General features: G+C 38.7%; 2 protein-coding genes across 2 annotated transcripts; one reads left to right on the forward strand and one right to left on the reverse strand.

Annotated features, from left to right (window-relative positions):
- Nucleotides 1-1743: 1743 nt before the first annotated feature.
- Nucleotides 1744-4847, reverse strand: LOC131366081 (mucin-19-like). Its single transcript, XM_058410246.1, has 6 exons — nt 4783-4847; nt 4634-4664; nt 4440-4484; nt 4012-4328; nt 3791-3868; nt 1744-2668 (listed from the first exon to the last, which is right to left on the reverse strand). Exons 2-5 carry the CDS (start codon nt 4662-4664, stop codon nt 3797-3799), a joined length of 465 nt encoding a protein of 154 aa, XP_058266229.1. The 5' UTR covers nt 4783-4847; the 3' UTR covers nt 1744-2668; nt 3791-3796.
- Nucleotides 4848-13110: 8263 nt separating this feature from the next.
- Nucleotides 13111-21462, forward strand: si:ch73-290k24.6 (mucin-2). Its single transcript, XM_058410698.1, has 5 exons — nt 13111-13432; nt 13890-13931; nt 16744-16994; nt 18647-18808; nt 19093-21462. Exons 3-5 carry the CDS (start codon nt 16850-16852, stop codon nt 20376-20378), a joined length of 1593 nt encoding a protein of 530 aa, XP_058266681.1. The 5' UTR covers nt 13111-13432; nt 13890-13931; nt 16744-16849; the 3' UTR covers nt 20379-21462.
- The last annotated feature ends 13 nt before the right edge of the window (nt 21463-21475 follow it).

Raw genomic sequence — 21475 nt, forward strand, 5'->3', positions numbered from 1 at the left:
AAGAATTTGTTTTTAGTTAAATATGTACATAATTTATTTGGCATAGATTTAATGGAAAACGATTGCTTGTTAACTTCTATTAAAAAAAGTACTATCAAAACAGGCGCGCGCACATGCATAAACCTCACATGCTTTTCTTCTGGTCTATATTTTGGTAAAGGTCAGTAATGTGTTCATCTAAGAGTAGTTTCTTCCTAATGGTCACGCAACAGGTTATATTTATGAATATGTTTTAGAAGCCTTTTATTTTGTTTTTTTTTTCTTCTTTCTTTTGGTACCGCCTCGTTTTCTCCTTACGGGAATCTGTTAAATTGATTATCATTCCGCACGCGCCATTTGTTTTCCAATGAGCTATTTCGTAAAATGTTTTGTTTTATGGATGTCGTATACTCTAGCATTATTATAAGGACGGTTTCCCGGACTAAAATAAACTAGATTAATTTAAAACCACCTATGAAAACCTGAATTTGCTGGATCGAGGTTGCCTAGAATAGTTTCAAATAGTATGCGAATCTGAAGCAATGGCAGCCGAGGAGGGCGATCAAAGAACTTGAGAAAAGTCTTTTAAAGCAAAGAGTTTCAAGATATCCTGTTACTGAAGATAATGTTAAAACAGCAATACTTTAACATAATTTTTGTATTGGAGGAATTCATTTTTATTTGAAATACAATACATCATGAGCTCCACAGATGTGTTTGCTCCACCCCTGAATCAAAACATCTTCCTGAGATATTTTATAGACCTATTTTTAGAGTTTGAGGAATAATGGAAATACGTGACACAAACCTAATGAGTTCATGTGCAAAACAAACAAAACAACCAATAAAAATCAACAAAGCATATAGCTAATGCTATTAGATTTGCTTGTTGATATGTTCTAGATATTTCCTTACACTGAAATGTAGCATTCACTATTCTTTCATTTTATTTTAGTTATTTGTATTGATAAGACGTGAAAGTTGAAGGAAAGGACATTAATGAAAGCTGAATAAATCTCTCTGTGACTCTGGTTTCAATAAATCGGATGCTTGATATCATAATTTACATAATGTAAGGCACCAACAGGATCAAATTCACAAAACTTAATACTTTTACAGTCACTTTTACAGAGTATTAATCATGTAATGTAGATTAAGACTCTAGAGATAATAAGCGAATAAACGTGTTAGAAAAGTCTCAGCACAAACAGCACAGATCAGCAAGTCGTCTCTCTGATCGCTTTAGCCTCTGAGCTGCTCAGTTTGCTTGGGGTTTTGTTTGCACAGCAAATGCATGTTCTTAGCGGGGAATGCAAACTATTCTTAAACCCTTAAGAAAATTTACCACAACCACAAGGAATAGCAACAGCATGAGGCAAATTTTCTGGAAGGGGCCTTCAAGAAATGTGAACGAATCACACACGCACAGTACATCCAGAAACACAATGAAGTATAATAGCATATAGAGTGTTTCTATGAATTTATATATATATATATATATATATATATGATTTGATGTATCATGTACATATGTAACATTTTAATGTGAGCTGAATATTTCAAATCAATTCAAATCACATATATTAATGCACTTAACATGTTTTATAGCAATAACTCATACACAGGAACTCATACTCCTGATAATCCAAGTAATAAAATGAATAAATATGTTCTTATTAAAACAAATATCATTTTTTTAATGAGGAGATTTATTTTCATTTATTATTTACAGAAGGAGTCTCCAGTGTCAATAATGTTTTTAGCAACAATTTTTTCCCACAGTATGAGAAAATCTTTGTTTAAATGACACATTTCTATATTATATACATATTCATGTATATTTCAAATATATATTCTAAACACACTTTAAAGTAAATCATTAAAAATATGTGAAAAATTGCCCAGATCAGAAAAACAATCAGCCAAGCGTAAATCAGTTTACTCAGCACTGTTAAACAAGAATGTTTGACAACATGAGGGCCTAAAGAAATCAAAACAGTTAAAAGTAATTTTTTTTTTTTTTTTTAAGTTATACACTCAGCATATGTTATCTTTATTTCATTGGATCTTACATTCACAAGCTAGTCAGATGGTGTGTTGGAAACCACTATTATGCGAATTTACTATCATTTTATCATTAATAAATCTCTTTTATCATTTTATTCAGGTTTCAGTTTCACACACACACTGCCTACTGCTGGACATGAGTGAGTACTATATCAGCCCTCCACCCATCAGGTGATTTAATTAGCAGATTTTACATTTTTTTGTCTTACTCTATTGTATACTAAAAGGTACTGTTATTAAAGGCAACTCACAATAATCTGATCAATTGTCCATCATCTTAACCACAGACTTTCCACTTCCCACATACCAAGTACAATTACTCAAACATTTTCCACCCCTGCATGTAATTGAGCTGACTTACTGACCTCCATCCTCCTCACCTTCACTTTGTTATAAATTGACTACATATTAAGCAACTTTCTATTTCTTACAGCATAACCAAAAATAACAATAATAATAGTTATCTTCAAATCTTTAAATCTTCAATATTTTGATAATGAAAATTACATATGCTAAAAGCTCACAACTCCTACACCAGAGTGTTTCTTTTACTTTTCTTCCTTTTTTTCTCTTCTTCCACATCTTCTTCATTCCAGAACATCAGAAAATGCGGTACTGACACCTGCAAGTCAGAATGACAAAATACTTTAGTTATTCTCGTGGCAAAAAGAAAAGTCTATCACAAGACGAGTCACAGAAAGACTTCATCCTACAGTAGTTATGGCCATCTGAAAAAAATCTGCTGTCAACCACAACAGCTGATTACTGTGATCTTCCAGAATGTTTCATGTTCCTGAGCTCACCAGTGAGTTCTTTTTTTCCCGATGATCATGTCTGAGGTTTTTGGATTTTATATTGAGAGTTAACAGCAGCAGATTTCAAACTCAGTCAAATCTAAACCTTTTTCTGCTTTCTTGTAAGTTGAAAAAATGAGGGAATAACACACATGTGGTTATTGTGGTTGAACATGTATTGCCCAATTACCATGGGTCCATTTTAAAGGACCTTGTATAAAATGTTCTGTAATTCCTACACCAGATCATTTGACCACTATCAAATGAAACACAGCAGTCTGCACTTTGGATAATATACATTATTTAATTTCAACTGCATTATACTGTGGCAGACAGCTAAAATAGCCTTGCCTTTGTCAATAGCAAAATATTCATTGATCTGACTGTGAATACACAGTGTAAAACACCGTTACTCCTAACAATAACGTTACCTGTTTGGAGCAAGATGAATTTTATCTGAATTCATATTAATTATGTAATTTACAATCAGGATCACTGTTTAAAATAACAAGCCAAGCCAAGATAATATAATATTGAGATAAAAGATAAGATAAAACAAGACAATATAAGAAAACAAGACAAGATACAATGCTATGAATAAGACAAGAAACGATAAGATAAGATAAAATAAGATAAGATAAGATAAGATAAGATAAGATAAACAAGAAAAGATAAGACAGCAAGATAAGATAAGACAAAATAAGATGATTTGAGATAAGATATGACAAAACAAGATAAGATAAGATCAAGATAAGATATGATAAAACAGGATAAGATAGGACAATATAAGTAAACTATAAAATGAGCAAAAGGCCTTGTAGAATTTTTAATAATTGAATTCAGGCAGATGAATCAGAATCCAGAATTGGTATAATTCAGCAGCGTTTGGTATAAACTTGCATAATTCATGACATTTCCATAAAAAACTGATGCCGATATTGACACCTTACCCTCTGTTAATTTTCCCGCTTTGGCTGGAGAGTCCACTTCAGTTGAACTTTTGAGAACTGTTCGCTGGTAGGTTTAATCTAGGAAGTAAAATTAACCTTACTGCTCATGTAGTACAATCATCGGTCATCAGAAATATGAGCATGCACAACAACAAGAGATTTTTACTCTAAACGTTTTTTTTCTTGCATATATCACAAAATTATTTCCTACAGATGCACACCTTCAGGAGAAAGTTCTCCATCACTGTAGGGTCAGTCAGATCCTCTGTGCTGTTAATCTTCATCCGCAGGTATACTCTTAGTGTAGAAGGCTGACTTTGGGGGCTGGTGGTGGTGGTAGCAAAAGAAGTAGTAGTAGCAGCAAAAGTACCAGCAAGAGTAGTTGTAGCCAAAGCAGTAGAAGTTAAAGAACCAGCAAGAGTAGTAGTAGCTAAAGGAGTAGAAGTTAAAGACCCAGCAAGAGTAGTAGCCAAAGGACCAACAGTAGTAGGAGCAAGAGTAATAACAGAACCTGCAGCTGCTGTCTGGAAAGCGGGGGCTGGAAAAAAGAGAACACCAAAATGCATTATTTTTTATAAATGTTAATTATATAAAACTTTTTATATTCTATTTTTTTTAAAATTTGCCGTATTCAAATTTGGATTCTTACGGATCTGGATGGACGGCATCAACTGTGAGAAGAAAATGCCTAATCCTGTATAAAAAATTTATAAAACACATTTTATAAAATCATGGTCCAAAACGATATAACAACATTGGTCATGTTTAATTTGCTAAAATTACTGTAGTCAGATTGTTAAATAAATCACTTCAATCAGACTGATGCTTAATGTCATAATTTACCTAAAGAAAACCCCAGACACTTTATAGACATCTGTTAAACAGAGGGAAAGAAAAACATTGCTAGCTAAAGCAACAGCAAGATCATTTCAAGATTCACAAATAATCTTTAAAAAAACTATGAAAGAGTAAATATACTAGATAGTTTTTACCTCAAACCGCACACAGATCAGCAAGCTTTCTCTCTCTGACAATGTTAAACTCAGAGCCAATCTGTTTGTGGTTTTATTTGAAAACCAAATGCACGTCAAAAGGAAACGCAAATCATTTCTAGGCCCTTAAGGGTAAAAAACCATTATTTAAATCAAGAGGCAAATAACATGTAGAGTATTATAATCTGTCAAGCTGCCACTGTTGGGCCCTTGAGTGAGGCCCTTAACCCTCTCTGCTCCATGAATACTGTATCATGACTCAACCTGTGCCCTGACCCCAACATCCTAACAATCTGGGACATTCAAATAAATGAATGAATCACTGAATGAATGAATGAATGAATAAATAAATAAATAAATAAATAAATAAATAAATAAATAAATAAATAAATAAATAAATAATAATATTTATAATAATATTTCTAAACAATTAAGAAACTGCAAAAGTTCAAATGGTAAAATCCTTTTAGCTTAATAAAATATGTGTGTGTGTGTGTGTGAGAGAGAGAGAGAGAGAGAGAGAGAGAGAGAGAGAGAGCTGTAATTTAACAAAGAAAAATGTGTTGTTACAGTTGATATCATGTGATACCACTACCATCACCAGGTTTCACTGACGTTTCACAAATGTAAATGCAACTATAAATGGATAAAAACTACAACTCTTGTTCAGTGATTAATCACAAAATGTAACTGATGGCCAATTGTTGCAGCATAAAAGCTAATAAATCCTTCCAACTACATTATGTTGAAAGTAATGGACATGTGTCACGGTCATGTTTTAATACTTGTGGAAATGAAATGCAAATGGAGGAGTAAACTGTGCTTGTTGTTGGTGCCACACATTTTAATAGAACCCCTTGTTTTACACTCAATAAATGACAGAGGATAAGTATACATGCTACACTTCAAGCCACAGGATATGGTGATTATTGTCCCTTTCATTTTAAATCACTGCTCCTGCCCTTATTTTGCATAATATATTCACAGCTGCAGGAAAAACAGTCAGCCAAGTGGAAACACTTTCACACAGCATGTTGTCATTCCCTTGCACCCAGTCAACTATTGACTGGGCGCAAGGGAAAAGCCTAGCGGACCTACTGTATTTATTTGATATAGTAGATTCTGTGTAGAGATCCTTTTGGGCTTGAACTGCAAAAAAAAAAATCCTCCATGAAAATCTGCTATAGATTTTTTGAGGATCCCATGTTGCTTATTAAGTGTGACATTTAGCAAATATTACAGAGAAAAAATATTCTTGAAAAATATCAACTGAACCAATTTTTTTGTTTCAAACTGAACTATTTAGAAGCTTGTCTGTCATCAGATATTGACAAACACTCAGAGAAAGGATTATGTCTGGATCCAAAGGGTGGAAGAACATCATTTTAGTCACTCTAACAGTTTATTAGGTTATTTCAATGTATCAGTCCCTCCAGGCTTTCACAGAGTTTTTTGTTTGCTTGATTTTGCTGCAGGTTTTTTCAGACATGTTCAAATTAAAATTAAAATTAAAATTTTATTTGTCACATACGAAATCATACACAGTACGACATGTAGTGAAATGCTTTTTACGACTGTCCTACATTTGAAGAAAGAATTTAAAGTGTGTGGACAAGAAAAGTATAGGGATATAGGTAATAAAAATATATATAGAAAAATAGGAAGAATAAAATCTATCATAGTAGAAATTAAAGACAAGATAAATTATGAAAAACACCAATAGTTATGTAAAGCCAATTTGTGTATCGTATATACATATACAAATATATAAAATATATATATAAAAAAATAAAAGTAAAAGTATGTATATAATATAAACATAAATAATAAAAATAATATAATACATTATATATATTATAATAAATAATATAATAATATGATAATGTAATATAATATAATATAATATAATATTTATAAAAAATATATAAATAATATATATGTATAAACATCTATAATATATATAGTATATACATGTATGTAGATAATATATATATATATATATATATATATATATATATATATATATATATATATATATATATATATATAAATGTAATGACAATAAATAATACGGTATGTGCAATGTGCATACATAAGATAAATATATATAAGGGAAAAATATAAATGTCCACTTTTAACAGGAATAACAATATCTATTGTACAAATACCAATTGTAACAGTAAAGTGTCGGTGCAGTACGCACACAAAGATGTGTAGTGAGTGTGGTTATTGTGTGTGCAGAGTAGTGCAGAGTATACAAGTAGTGCAATTATTGTGTGTGCAACAATCAGCTGAGGTAGAATGTAATGTTCATGTGTGGGGTAAGTCTAGAAAGTCCAGGTTCTAGGTGTTCTGGTTGAGGGCCTGAATGGCTTGCGCGAAGAAGCTCCTCCTCATTCTCTCTGTGTTTGCCTTCAAGGAACAGAAACGTTTCCCTGACCAAAACAGAGAGAAGAGTCCATTGTTGGGATGGCTGAAGTCCTTCATTATCTTCCTGGCCTTGGTCCAGCACCGCTTGCTGTAAATACTGTCCAGGTCAGGAAGCTCGGTGCGGATGGTACGCTCGGCTGATCGCACCACCCTCTGGAGAGCATGCCTGTCCTGTTTGGTGCTGTTTCCAAACCAGGCGGTGATACTTCCCGTCAGGATGCTCTCAATGGTACAGGTGTAGAATGTCTTTAGAATTGAAATAAAATTGAATTTAGCACCTTTGAGGGCAGTTTAAAGTCCTTTAGGCATCTAAGATGATAAAGACGCTGCCGGGTCTTCTTCACCAGGGTGTTGACGTGACAGGACCATGTCAGGTCCTGCGTGATGTAAACACCTAGGTACCAGAAACTGTCCACTCTCTCCACTGGGGTCCCGTTGATAGTCATGGGCTGGTAATTCCTCTCCTGCTTGGTGCTGAAGTCCACTATCAGCTCCTTAGTTTTGCTGACGTTCAGGAGGAGATTGTTGACCTGGCACCATAACTCCAGGTTTCTAATCTCCTCTAGGTAGGCCGTCTCGTCGTTGTTGGAGATCAGGCCCACCACCACAGTATCATCCACAAACTTAATGATATTGGTGGAAATGGAAGTGGCCACATAGTCGTAGGTATACAGAGAGTACAGCAGGGGGCTCAGAACACAGCCCTGGGGTGCTCCAGTGCTGAGGGTGAGTGAGGGTGAGACATGGTTGCCCAACCGTACCACCTGTGGTCTGTCTGTCAGGAAGTTGGAGATCCATCGACACAGGGATGGGCTGAGGCCCAGGATCTCCAACCTAGTGGTGAGTATGGAGGGAATTATGGTGTTAAATGCTGAACTGTAGTCAACAAACAGCATTTTGACTGCACATCTTCTGCTGTCCAGATGGCTCAGGGATGTATGATGGAGGTGTGCGATGGCGTCCTCAGTATATCGGTTGGGACGGTACGTGAACTGTAGTGGGTCCAGGGTGTCAGGTAGGGAAGAAGTGATGAAGTCTCTGATTAGTCCTTCGAAGCACTTCATCACTACTGAGGTAAGGGCCACTGGGCGGTAGTCGAACAATGGTGGACCATTTAAAGAACGTCGGCATTATAGACTAATCCAGGGAGAGGTTGAATATCTCAGTGAACACAGGAGCAAGCTGGTCGGCACAGGCCTTCAGGACCCGACCCGTGATGCCATCTGGTCCTGCTGCCTTCCTGGTATTCACTCTCCTGAAAGCCTTTCTCAAGTCGTGCTCCGAGATGCTGAACGCGCTTTCCTCTCCGGCCTGCTCCTCATGCCTGTTGCCTAACACGCTGTTAGCACTGCTAACGCTGTTAGCAATGTGAGCTGTGGCCTCGAAGCGAGCATAAAAGGTGTTTAGCTCGTCTGCCGGAGAAACGTCTGCATTCATCGATCTGGAAGATGGTGTTTTGTAGTCCGTCATAGTCCGTCATAGTCCATCATGTAAAATGAAATGCCTTTGTATGATAGCTGGAATAGTTGTGCTCATGTTCAATGCACATGGATGAAAAGGGGCTTTGGCTGAATGTATGTTGTGATGGTGTCACATGAGACATCTTGAACCAAATCTGTAAAACATCTGCAGTAATTTTGAAAAACCTGGAGGGACTGCTTACATTTAATCTACATTATATTTTGCTTAAAAGTTGACACTGACCTTTTTTTTTTTTTTTTTTTAGAAGATTTTAAGGTTTGTTGTATATGTAGACACATTAATTTAAAGCTTGCTGTTCAAAGTGTCTATTGTTGTAATTGCTTAATTTCTAGAAACAGCCTAAATGGTCATTTGTATGGAATTTGCATTAGTCAATTAACAAGAGTACTTTGTATAATCGAAGAGACGAATCTTAATACTATGCTGCTAATAACATTTTTCCTTTACATCTCCACAAAAATCATATCCTCAAGCTTGTACAAATAGAATCAAGGGGCTAGAAATACTACTAAATAAACCCTGTTAGAGAGAAGGTAGTAGAACAAGTTAGTACAGCAACAAGTTATGGTTAGTTTTAGTCTGATAAGCCTTAAAATAGACACCAATTTTGAGAAATTCATAAATAAGAGCATTCTCATCTATCAGTTCTAAGCACCTTTTCAACACACACACACACACACTATTTGCTTGCACACTATTCTCAGATAACTCACATAACCAATCTTTACAACTGAGGTGAGCAGAAAAGCATCTCAGAACATATAACACATCAAACCTTGAGGTGGATGAGCTACAACAGCAACAGATAATCACACTCATTTACACTTATATAAAGTAGGAATATCTTAATATGAAATAGGAGTGAACTTAATGGGGAACTTGGCAAAGGCATTTGTAATCATACTGTAATCGTAGGTATATATAAAAGGTCCTTTGGAAATCTAGTGAAAAGACATTTCAGTATAAATATATTAAAAAGTGGTACACAAATACAATCTGAGTATTCTTTTCCTTATTTTTTCACCAAAAAAGCTTGGTTCCGACATTGTTTTGCATGATACAGTATATGTGCCATGGCAAGAAAAACAGCCAGCCAAGCGAAAATAACTTCAAACAGCAACGTCCAAACTGAACTACTGACCCCTACTGAGTTAGTACTTAAAGAGTCACAGTTGTTGAAGTCACGCCCTTTTTTGAAGGCGAATGAAAGAAAAATTGTGGCTGATAAACAAAATGTATTTTTGATAATGAAAGAACATAATTTCAAAATTCAAATGATGCTGTTTTAAACAAAATATCTTGAAGGTGGTGGCCACCGTTCTCTATGCACTGATGCAACTGATTTCTGACGTTTCCCTCTACACGTTCCAACATGTCCACCGGAATTTGGGCTATTTCCTGCCGAATAACATTCTTCAGCTGAAGCAGGTTTGTGGGGCGATGTTTAAAAACCTCTGCCTTGAGGTAACCCCATAAAAAAAATCACAGGGTGTTAGATCGGGCGAGCATGCCGCCCACGGGATGTCACCTCGAATCAAGATGAGCCGTCCGGGGAACATTGCCCTCAAAACTGGGTGGGGCACAGAAACTTCCTTTTCCTTTTTTTGAGGAGGACAATCGAGCAGTTACTCTCAATTCACAGCGGTATGTGGACATGATTCAAAACTTTTTCGAACTGGCTCTTAAAGAAATGAACCTAGGAAATGTCTGGTTCCAACAGGATGGTGCCATGGCCCACACAACCCGAGTTTCGATGCCATCTCTATTAGACAGCTCATCTCTATTAGAGGTGTCATCCCGCGGGCGGCGCGTTCTTTCATTATCAAAAAATAAATTTTATTTATCAGCCACAGTTTTTCTTTCATTCGCCTTCAAAAAAGGGAAGTTTTTGCGCCCCACCCTGTACATCTTGTATCTACATTCATTCTATACAAGTGAACAATTAGTACTATATGCACTGTAGCTAACCCATATGTTATTTTTCACATGTTCACATATACGTTATTGTGAATTAGCTGTTACTATGGTAACAGTAAGGTATTCAATATAAACCTGTGAGTCGAATAACAGCCGGAACTACTGTCAGAGCTGCCGTTATAGAACTTTAATTAGCACCTTCTGACCAATCAGAATGAAGAATACTACAACACTTTGCTTTGGGCCTAAAACACACCCTATGCCGGGTTCACACTGCACGATTTTCAGTCATCGGTTCACTGTTGCTTTCACACCTCATTACTATCTGGGGTAGCATTCAATCGCTGCTGTGTTCACACTGCACGATGGATCGGCGACAGGAGGTTTCACACTGCATGACTTCACAATAGGAAAAATCGATGCCAACTCTGTCTGTTCCGCAAACCATGTTTCACAACCGAACGTACGCAAGAAATAATAAGGAAATAACACAAAATCACATGTGATGTCAGATTTCTCATGCGAGACCGGAAATGGTACCACGCAAAAAGTTTGCGAGCCAAATGGTCAATGCGGGAAACAAGGATTGTGCGTTCTGCATAACTGAAAAAATTAATGATTTTGCAATTTGCTGCTGCTAATGCGGCTGGTCAAGCAAATATTTCTGCTTTATTTCTGTTTGATGTAATTGTAAAGCTCATTTTTGTCTGGTAAAAAAACTATAAACTCAATTAAACTATAATATTGTTCTCCAACCGAAGCTATGCTTGCTGATATTGTGGTTTATAACTCCTCCCTGAAATGCCCACTGTTCTGTATCTCGCGCTCTCATTGGCTGTAGGTCATCGCCAAGGTATGTTTCAGTCAGAACTCCTTTCACACTTCACAACTTTGAGTCGCCGAAAGGTCCAGATATTTAGCATTCCAAATATTTCATGGGAGTTGGCGACTAGGTCAGATCGAGTTTTTGGTCATTCACACTGCGCAATTGTCACTCGCGTGCACACACTCCGCTTTGCCTAGATTTTGCAAAACTAGTTGACTGAAAGGTCGTGCAGTGTGAACTCAGCATTACGTGTGACAAAATCACTGTAACGCACGCCCTCTTGTGGTTTATTATTTGTAAAAGGGCAACAAAACAAATTCATTAAATTGAATTATTTAAATATGCAATACACGCAAGAGTGCTGATGTATTGAATATCAGCACAGCTGTGATTTGGCTGTAGGCCGCAGGAAATCACAGCACTACACCATGAATATAAGGGTGATAATACTTTTATACAATATTATTATAAACACAAATATAATATTGAGTAACCAACCTTTCAGACACCACAAGGCCAAATATTTTTGTTTACTTTTAATTCATCAACAATATAGTTTTCAATGAAAAAGTAGAAAATGTAGAAACTCTAGAAAATGCAGTAACGGTTTCTGTATAATGGACAACGAAATTGCTAAAATGTCAAGCTTGTACAATCTAATGGGTGGACCGGAACTAACTCCTGTAAAATAAATATTTGAATTAACTATTACTAAGAGACATAACGGGTAAATATGAGTGCATTTTATGGGCAACATTTTTTTAATTGGTTTAATAACCCGGCGCATTAATACAGGATTATTGTGATGCAGTTATAGGTGTGAGTATGTGGATGATTTCAAGATTCAAGATTCAAGAAGCTTTTATTGTCATTTCGACCACATATAGCATGACGCAGTACATAGTGAAATGAAACAATGTTTCTCCAGGACCATTGTCTCCTGGTGCTACGTAAACATACAACATAAAGTTCAAACACAAAAAACAACACAGAGAGCTAGGACAGAAGTTTGCCACATAAAGTGCAACGTGTGCAACTAGGTGCAAACAGAGCAAAGACAACACAGTGCAAAAACAATAAGTACGAAAAACAACACAGAAAAACAGGACACTTAGCGCCGAACATGTGCAATGAAATGAAAAAAATGAAAAATGAAATGAAATAAATGAAATGGTGTACAAAAAAACAGGTAACTAATAACATATGATTGTAACATATATATATATATATATATATATATATATACGCATTGTGCAAAAAATGCGATTGAGGTAGTACAAATAAAAATAAACAGTATAAGTTTGTTCACACAGGTGAGAGCGAGAGAGAGAGAGAGAGAGAGAGAGAGAGAGTGTGTGTGTGTGTGTGTGTGTGAGAGAGAGAGAGAGAGAGAGAGTGTGTGTGTGTGAGAGAGAGAGAGAGAGAGAGAGAAAGAGAGAGAGAGAGTTAGAACCGAACATCTCCGTTGTAATACATCATTCAGTGTTCAGTATAATTGCTGTAGCTATGCATTTAAGGGGTGGGACTAAATGTATGTACTTGGTAAATTATATGTGTTTTTTTCACTTTCACGTCTCCATGTTGTTCACTCTGTGTTGTTGCTATGAGACATGCAGGCTACCGCTTTGCCGCTCTGTGATTGGTTGTCTTGCTGGTCCGCTCGAGCCAATCAGAGTGAAGCCCGCTTCCCGTCCATGTAATCCCTGTCCTGCAGTCTCTCTGTGAGCTTTTTGTTTTTTTGTTTTTTTTTACATATATATTATCAGCAGGGCCTTTCCGCCTCTTTTTTTCACGCTTAGCGCGTCGCAGGCTCTCCCGGTTTGGCCGTTAATCCACGCGCCATGTTAATGCAGACGCGGGGAGCAATGGCGCATCGGGACCATGGCGAGGCACAGGTTTGGGAGGATGGAGAGACAAGCAGGAATTAGACACGTCGGACGGCGCAGCTTTGAGGATCGGAATGGGTCGGAAGGGCACTCGTCTCCGCGCGGAACGGTGTGTACATTTCCCCCGCTTTGTCGCTAATCACGGGAGGCGTTTCGCGCGCATACAGCGGCCATGAGACGCATTGGTTCCACCGCGTCTCCGTCTCGAGCTCGTTTCCAGGGCCTCGGATACGACAGTTGTTATTTTGCACGTTTCATCGCTGTACTTATTGTTGTTAATTAATTGCGCGCTTGTCTCTGATTGACGTGTGATGAGACCAGCGATGATGATGATGATGGCGGCTCACTCCTTGTAACATTTGGACAGATGCACACATCATGTACCAACAGTTAGTAGGAAACATGGCTGCTTGCTTTATTGAGCTGCCCTACACATGAGATAAGCCACACGTGCACACGCGCAAATACGCTTAATTTGTGTATAGGAAAATCTCAGACAGCTCTTTTATGGTTATTTTATTCCCAGGCTGCACCACTGAATGTCTTGTTTGTGTTTGTTCGTGTAGATGGCTGTGGCAGAACGTGTAAAGATCAGCATCCTTCACCAGGTAACTCTCTTAACTCTATTAACTACGTAATGTGTGGTGTTTTTCTTGTGTCTGCATCAGTCCGGGTCAACCTGCTGCATCAGCTCTGAGGAGCTCAGGCTCTGAATGGAGTCATCAAGTAAAGATCACCAGATCACCCTGCGATCAAAAACTGATGAATAATCTCTGTAGGTTGAGCCGGATGATTAATCACAGTAATAAATCCAGCATTGCATGAAATCCTTTTTACTTCCTGTGTCTGCTGACGTGTTTCTATCCAAATTAGTTAACTAATGTTTTAATCAATAAAGCTTGCCTTAGTATTTTGTTCCTGTAATTATTTATACATATCAATCTTACATTCTGAGAGAATATGGGGAAAAAATGCTTAGATGTGGATTTATTGTCAGAGAATAAAATAGAAATAAGAGGGGAATTTAACTACAAAGGATATACAGCATTGTATATATAATATAAAATAAATACACTGTTCTAGAATTAAGCTTTAAAATTGCCAAGTGATATAAGTAGATTATTTCTGAGATGTTTGGTGCAAATATCCCGGAGGGGTGGATTCTCCCTTTCTGTGATGCGCAGGGTAGTTTGTACTACTTTCTGCAGGTTTTTCTTACAGTACAGTTACAACAGGTAACACTACCAGTTAGAATGCAGTTTCAGAGCAACCTGAGGATCCTGGAGCTCAGACAGGTGCTTGAGTTTGCAGAGAATCTGTTGTGCCTTGCTTATGAAATCCTCGGTGATTCGGACACAGAGGAATTTAAAGCAGTTGACCCCATTTGCTGCAGCTCTGTTTATGGTGAGGGAGTGTAATGCTTTTACCTGTTTCCTGTAGTCCACCTTCTCCTTGACATTTAAAGGAGAGGCGCTTTTACAGATTTCCGGTTACTGTCTCATGGATCTGGAATTAGAAAATTTTTGCTGAACATTGTTTGTTATTTATTTTCCTTACATTTCTCAGATGAGGCCAGACAGAGGAAGCTCTTATTATTTTTATTCATTAACGTCAGATTTTATTAACTTCATCCACCCTGAAAACTACACAGTTATAATTTAAATTTGCGCTATGTACACACACGCTCTCATATTCTCTTGATAACTGAATTAAAATTTTATTTACTTATTCATGGTGTTTGAATATATTGAGAGACTAAATCTGGAGTTTGTGTGTGTGTGTGTGTGTGTGGAAATGAAAAAATAACATAATTATTGAGTCAGGGGACAAAAATACTCTATGTCCTGATAATGTTATAATAGTAATTAATTGTTAGCGCTGTGTCAGGTCAGATATGGACATTTTTATACCTCCATCATCCACCAGGTCACTTCACAGATTTAGGCATGAAACAAGTGAGAATACATGGAGACTGGAAGGAGTCCAGCTAATCAGGAGAGAGAAATAGTGAACCAGTAAGAGTTTTACTATTTGTAATAAATGAAATAATAAAAGAATATTATAAAATAAATAAATGAATTGTGAGGCTGTGAGATAAAGAGTCAGTATGATATTAAAGGATAAAAATGAATTGAGATTTTTTTCTTCAAGTAAAAGGTAACTGGGTTGAAACTTGTTATCCGTTTGCGATGTTCTCATACTAGAGAAGCCATGATAAGCCACTAAGAGATTCAAATTTCTGATTTAAAACTCATTTAAAAGTTATACCCATTAACAATTAGCTCATTGATGAACAGTCGTATGGAAAAATGTTTTTTTTTTCTCCCAGTGCTTCTGTAATACTGAAGAAATGGCTGTGGATTATATCCTGAACATGGACTGCATCCAAAACCACATGATACTGAGCTAAATCATTTGTAATGTACTGCTGTCATTATTTAGTGTGCATTATGCAGTTTGGGACACAGCCCCAATATTCTCACTGAATGTACATTACTGAGCCATGAGATTAAACTCAACCTAAGAAATGTTCTACATTAAGAAGCAGAGAAGATGAAACCTTATAACCAGCAACTTTAGAGAGATGTCCTGATTAGAAGAGCTCCATTGTAGGCTGCAATAATAAACAGTAGGTAGTGCAGTGTGTCCTGATCGGAGCTTACCATGAAACCTGTTCACTAGGTCATAGGTAACACATAGGTACAATATTGACGTAGTGTGTAGTTCAGTAGGGAGCAGGATCCCAAGCCTGGTGCTGGAATTTTTTAGGAAGGCTGTTAATTAGCTGATTTGTTGAATCATGTGTGTAGGTACAGTCTTGGATGTAGCCATGGAGCAGCTCGAACCCACGCGCAATCTTAAAGTAAACAGATAGAAGGAGTGCGGTTTGTTTTAGAAAGCTTGCCAGAAAGGTTCACAGGGCATCTGGTTGAGACTGCAGGTGGCACAAACTAGGCCCAAGCATTTGGGCAGATACGAAACTCATAAGACGAATAAATACCAGTGCATTCACAGCAATTGTAGTAGCTGCCTAGGGGAAAGAAACCCAACCCAACACATGAAATAATGTGAGGTAGCTAAGCATAATGTGAGGAACCTTTAAAGCTGAGTTCACAATGTACATCTATATCCAGGACTTAGTATTAGGGTTAAATTTAAATAAAAGGAAAGAACTTTTAACTCCCTCCGGTTTAGGCCACACCCACTCAAATACAGCTACAGAAATCTATGCAAAAAAATTCATCACCATTTTATCCAGAACCTCAATCACCAGCATTATGCAGCATTCAGCTTGGCTTTCATATGCGCATGTTCATAATTTGCATAAAAACAAGTCCATGGAGACTATTTGTGAGATCAGGGCATGATTGAAGAGACTTCTTGACTTTTTTCTCCCCCTCGTCCTCTTTTGTCTCTCAGACGTCCTGATTTGCAAGGAGGCTCGTGGGCCACTGTTGCCACGGCAGCGGTCGTGGAGGAAGAGAAGGAGCGGTTGTTGCGGTGGCGCCACGCTCTGCTGGAGGGGATGGAGTACCACAGCACGGGAACCCTGCCGCTCCTGGGCAGCCCGCGTTACTGTCCCGGTGCCAACAGTGCCAGTGGGTACCTCTGCCAGACGGGCCACTGCTGTGGGGAGACCGGCTGCTGCACATATTACTATGAGCTGTGGTGTGAGTGCAGTTTATATTTACATATTTTACACTCAGTGTTAGATACAGCCCTGATCTCGTTCTGAGATCACAAAACAACATGCCTGGTGACCAGCTAAACTTCCAGATGGAGTCTGTATCTTTGGCGAAACGTCCTCCCTCATGAAACATGAACACACTCGAACGTTGATAAATACGTCATTGAATAAATAAAAGTAAATTATATTTAGAGCATGGTTTAATTTTAAACAGCCTACTCAAATTCTGTTATTGTGTAGTTTCATAGAAAAGAAAAAATTGTTTAGTGACACATTTTTGGGCTATTTTAATATCCATAATCGACCCACTCTCAGTGAGTGCTTGCATTTTGTACAGAGTGAAAAGGTCTTCATCATCGTAGTTTTTATTCTCTGTTCATCGTGACAGACAGTGACACATTGTCTGGTTAAAGGAAAAATCCACCATGAATGACTTGGATGACTCTATAATAATCTTTCTAGTTTTCTTACATTGTCTACAATGCAGTTCGACTACCTGCTGATTGTGGTGCTTTATCCGCTTGCTTTATTTTTACCTTAACACAGTCTGTCCAGCATCTGTACAAGCTTCCAAAGCTTCAACTCAGTATACAGTAGCTGAGTCTCTGTTAAACCATGTAGCATTTTGGGATTTGGTGTCTATAATTTGTTCCAACAACTTCATTACTACATTATTGGGTTTCTTATTATGTTGCATTGAGCATCACTGGAATTTTTTTTCTCCTAGAAGTACGTATTTATGAGTTTGGAAGTCGTAATTTACGACATCAGGTGCATTCAAGTCACTTTGATTGGAGCAAGATAGCGATTATTTTTACATTACAGCAGGTTTTTTTAACTCGAGAAGCTTTAAGACGAGAAACATTTGATTTCAACAAACTTCAAACAACAAACGTGAAATACAGATATTGCATCCAATGATTCCACCATGTTTCTAACTGACAACTCAGAAACTCAGAGCTTGAGGAAAATTCAGTTTCCTACCCGTAATTACGACGTTGTTCATCTTGTAAATACAATTTTTCCAACATGACTTGAACGCACCATTAGCTAGATAAATAATACTAAAAGCAGATTGCTAGCATTGCTCATGACATACTATTTTTGGTTTATTTTTTTTCCATGATGTTCTGGAAAATCTGGACAAGTCTAAACCTCCAGACCTACTCAATATAGAATTTTTTTAAGAAATGAAATTTTCAAAGAAGTATTTTATTATTAATATTTTCGAACAAATCAGTGTAAATTTTCATTTTTTTCCCCTCTTTCTTTGTTTACTTTTATGTCAGGAATAAAACTGGGGCATGTTATAGGGAAATAATGAATAATTCACATAGTAGTGTGATGCAGCATGATATACATTAAAAGTTAAAAGATTAAAAAAAAGTTTAGTCTTGTTTCAGAGAAAACAGTAAGCACAAATTTAAACAGTTAAATATTAGCAAGAAATATAATTATATGCTACCTCATTTAGTTAGACCACTGTAATTACAACACAATCCACTGTCCAATCCACAGTGTAATAAAAAAAAACCCTGTGTGTATTTTGTGCAAATATAATCTGTTTACAGGAAATCTACAGGATCCACTGGAAATCTGTCAGTGCATGTAATATCTGCCGTGTGTGTGTTGCAGGGTTTTGGCTCTTATGGAGTGTATTGATCCTGTTCAGCTGCTGCTGTGCGTATCGACACCGCCAGGCTAAACAGCGAGTGCAGCAGCAGCAGAGACAGCGAGAGATCAACCTGATGGCCTACCACGGAGCCTGCAGCTACCCGTCCTCCATGCTGGACCTCAGTACACACACCTCTCCTTCTCATCCGTCCTTACTTTTGCTTTCTCGGGCTCTGTCTCAAATGCTAGACATCATCTGGAACTAAGCGTCAATGCTAAAATACGTGTCATCTGACACCTGAGTCTTGTTCCAGAAAGATGCTCCTTAACTGAGAATCATTTGAGAAAAGAAACCACCCAAACACTAGCATTTGGGACACATGCCTTTTTTTAATTGCATCATCTCTCTGTCTCTATGTACTGCCATAACGTGATGCCATACCTGCTTGTGTCTTGTTTGTCGGCAGGTTTCCTCGCGTCACTCAAACTGCCATCGTATGAAGAAGTAGCAGCGCAGCCCAGCACCCCGCCCCCTCCCTACAGCTCAGTGGCTTACCCGCGAGGCTCCGCCCATCCCGGTCCGAGTCACATGCTGTCCTCACAGAGCTCTGACAACTACACCAGCTGCTCGTGTGACTCCTGCTGCCCGTCTTCACCTTGTAGCTCCTCTCCTTCCTCTGCCCAGCTCACAGACGAGACTGACACTAGCCACACCTCCACGCCTTCTCACAGTGAACCAGTACCCATTAACTCGGTTTCTGGACATGCCACAGAGCAACACACTGAGACTCTTTCCACTCCGCCTTTTAACGAACCTGGCCCCACTCCCTTAGCAGAAGCGATGGAGGTAGACTTGCCAGACTCCACCTCCCTTGACTGTAATGGCAACAGGACTGTTAAAACAGTCACTAATCCAACAGTTAACAACAACGTGATCAGTGATGCTGAAGAAAGTGCTAACTCGAAGGAAAGCAGTGACGAGATTAGTAACTCGAATGATGTTTGTAACCGCAGCATCACCACAAGCTCTAATGTACCTCAGTGCAACAACACTAACGATATTAGCAGCAAGGGTCAAATGTCCAACCTCAGTCCTACCAGAGACGATAAAACCACTGACTTCGACCTCTTTCATCCACCCAGCAATATGACCCAAAACACGTTTAATCCTCCCACTGCTATCCCATCGTCTTCTCCTCCTTCTTGTTCTCCTTTGTTTCCGACCTCTCCTCCTCTCCCTCCTCCTTTATCCCCCATCTCTGACCCATTAGGCGCCTTTTCGGAGCAGCAGAGCTCTCCTGTGCATTGGACGGAGCCAACGCAGACACACCCTTCAGGCCCTCACCCACTGTCTCCTCCAAAACCTACCGTCTTTTCCCCTGATTTCCTGGAGCCAGAGCGGCGCGATTCAGCAGTGTGCGATCTCGACGTGGATCAGACGCACTTCCAGCAGCGACGCCTCACCGGAGACTCCGGGATCGAGGTCTGCCGCTGCCGGATCAACCACGAGGGTGAGGAGGAAGAGGAAGAGGAGGAGGAGGAGGAGGACGAGGAAGACGATGAGGAGGAGGACGAAGACAGGGATCATGCACAGGATAAGCCAAGTGCTGTGACGAGCGATGACCTCCACGACAGTGCCGACTGCTCCGTCCATGCCCAGCTGTCCCCTTCTGAGCTCAGTGACACGTGCGGGTCTGGCTCAGCCACACCGGCGCATGCCGACGCAGTCGTTATAGCCATGGAAACCGTTTGATGGACGGGTTGGTTGTTGAAATCTAGCAAACAAGGGCTGTGTGTCAGCGATGCTGAAAGAGCCTTCGGCCGTGCAAAGTGGATTGCCCTTTAGTCCGAGTCTAAACTAGCTGTGCTGTTGCATTAGGACTGACATCGTAGGGTGGTGAAACGTGAAACTATAACTTACTAGCATAGGATAGGAAGGTCTCTCTATCTCTCCCACTCCCTCTCTCTCTGTCTTTCTCTCTCTCTCTCTCTCGTAGGATAAATGTCGTCGGGTTCTCCGGCACTGACGAAAATGCCTGTTATTGTGCTGACAGAGAGACTGATGTTAGAGCCACAGATTCTGCTCTAACACTCACACACACTCACACACACACAGTAACCTTTGTGTATGACCCTATTTGGGACAGTGACACATGATGGTGGTACAACAATACCATGTCCCTCTGTGAACACTTCTGTACTCTGTAGCACGTGCAAACAACCAACACACATCTCTCTTTCTCTCTCTCTCTCTCTCTCTCTCTTTCTCTCTTTCTCAGTATCTCTCTCTACCTTTCTCCTGTTTCTCAGCTTGCATCGTAGCCTCTGACGCAGAGCTCTAGTCTACTCTTTCGCAGTGTCGTACACAACGATAGACTATGAAGATGCTTGAACTGTTTGGTTTAAACGCTGCTGACAGTAAAGATGCAATAACACACTCCTAACACATACACAAACACACAAACACACACACCTGTCCTGTGTGCCTCTGGGAAATGTAGTTCACACCAGGTCAGGCAGCCATTTTGTGCTTGATGTTAATTGGAGCTTATCAGCCGAATGTAGGTTCCTCACTGGTTCCTGCAAAGCAACACTCTCTGTCTCTCTCTCTCTCTCTCTCTCTCGCTGCTCTCTCTCTCTCTCTCTCTCTTTCACTCACACACTCATATACACACACATATCCGTAACACCAGACTGCATTCTTCTTGTTTTCCCAGAGTTTCAGAACACCAGCTTGGCCAAACAAATGCTGCACCTCAACCATGGAAGAAGAAGAAGATGAAAAAGAAAAACCTCAGGACATTGTTTTTTTGTTTTTTTTTTTGTTCTTAATTTTTATTAGCATTTTCT

Source organism: Hemibagrus wyckioides, linkage group LG15 (assembly GCF_019097595.1).
Source record: "Hemibagrus wyckioides isolate EC202008001 linkage group LG15, SWU_Hwy_1.0, whole genome shotgun sequence".
Taxonomy (NCBI): domain Eukaryota; kingdom Metazoa; phylum Chordata; class Actinopteri; order Siluriformes; family Bagridae; genus Hemibagrus; species Hemibagrus wyckioides.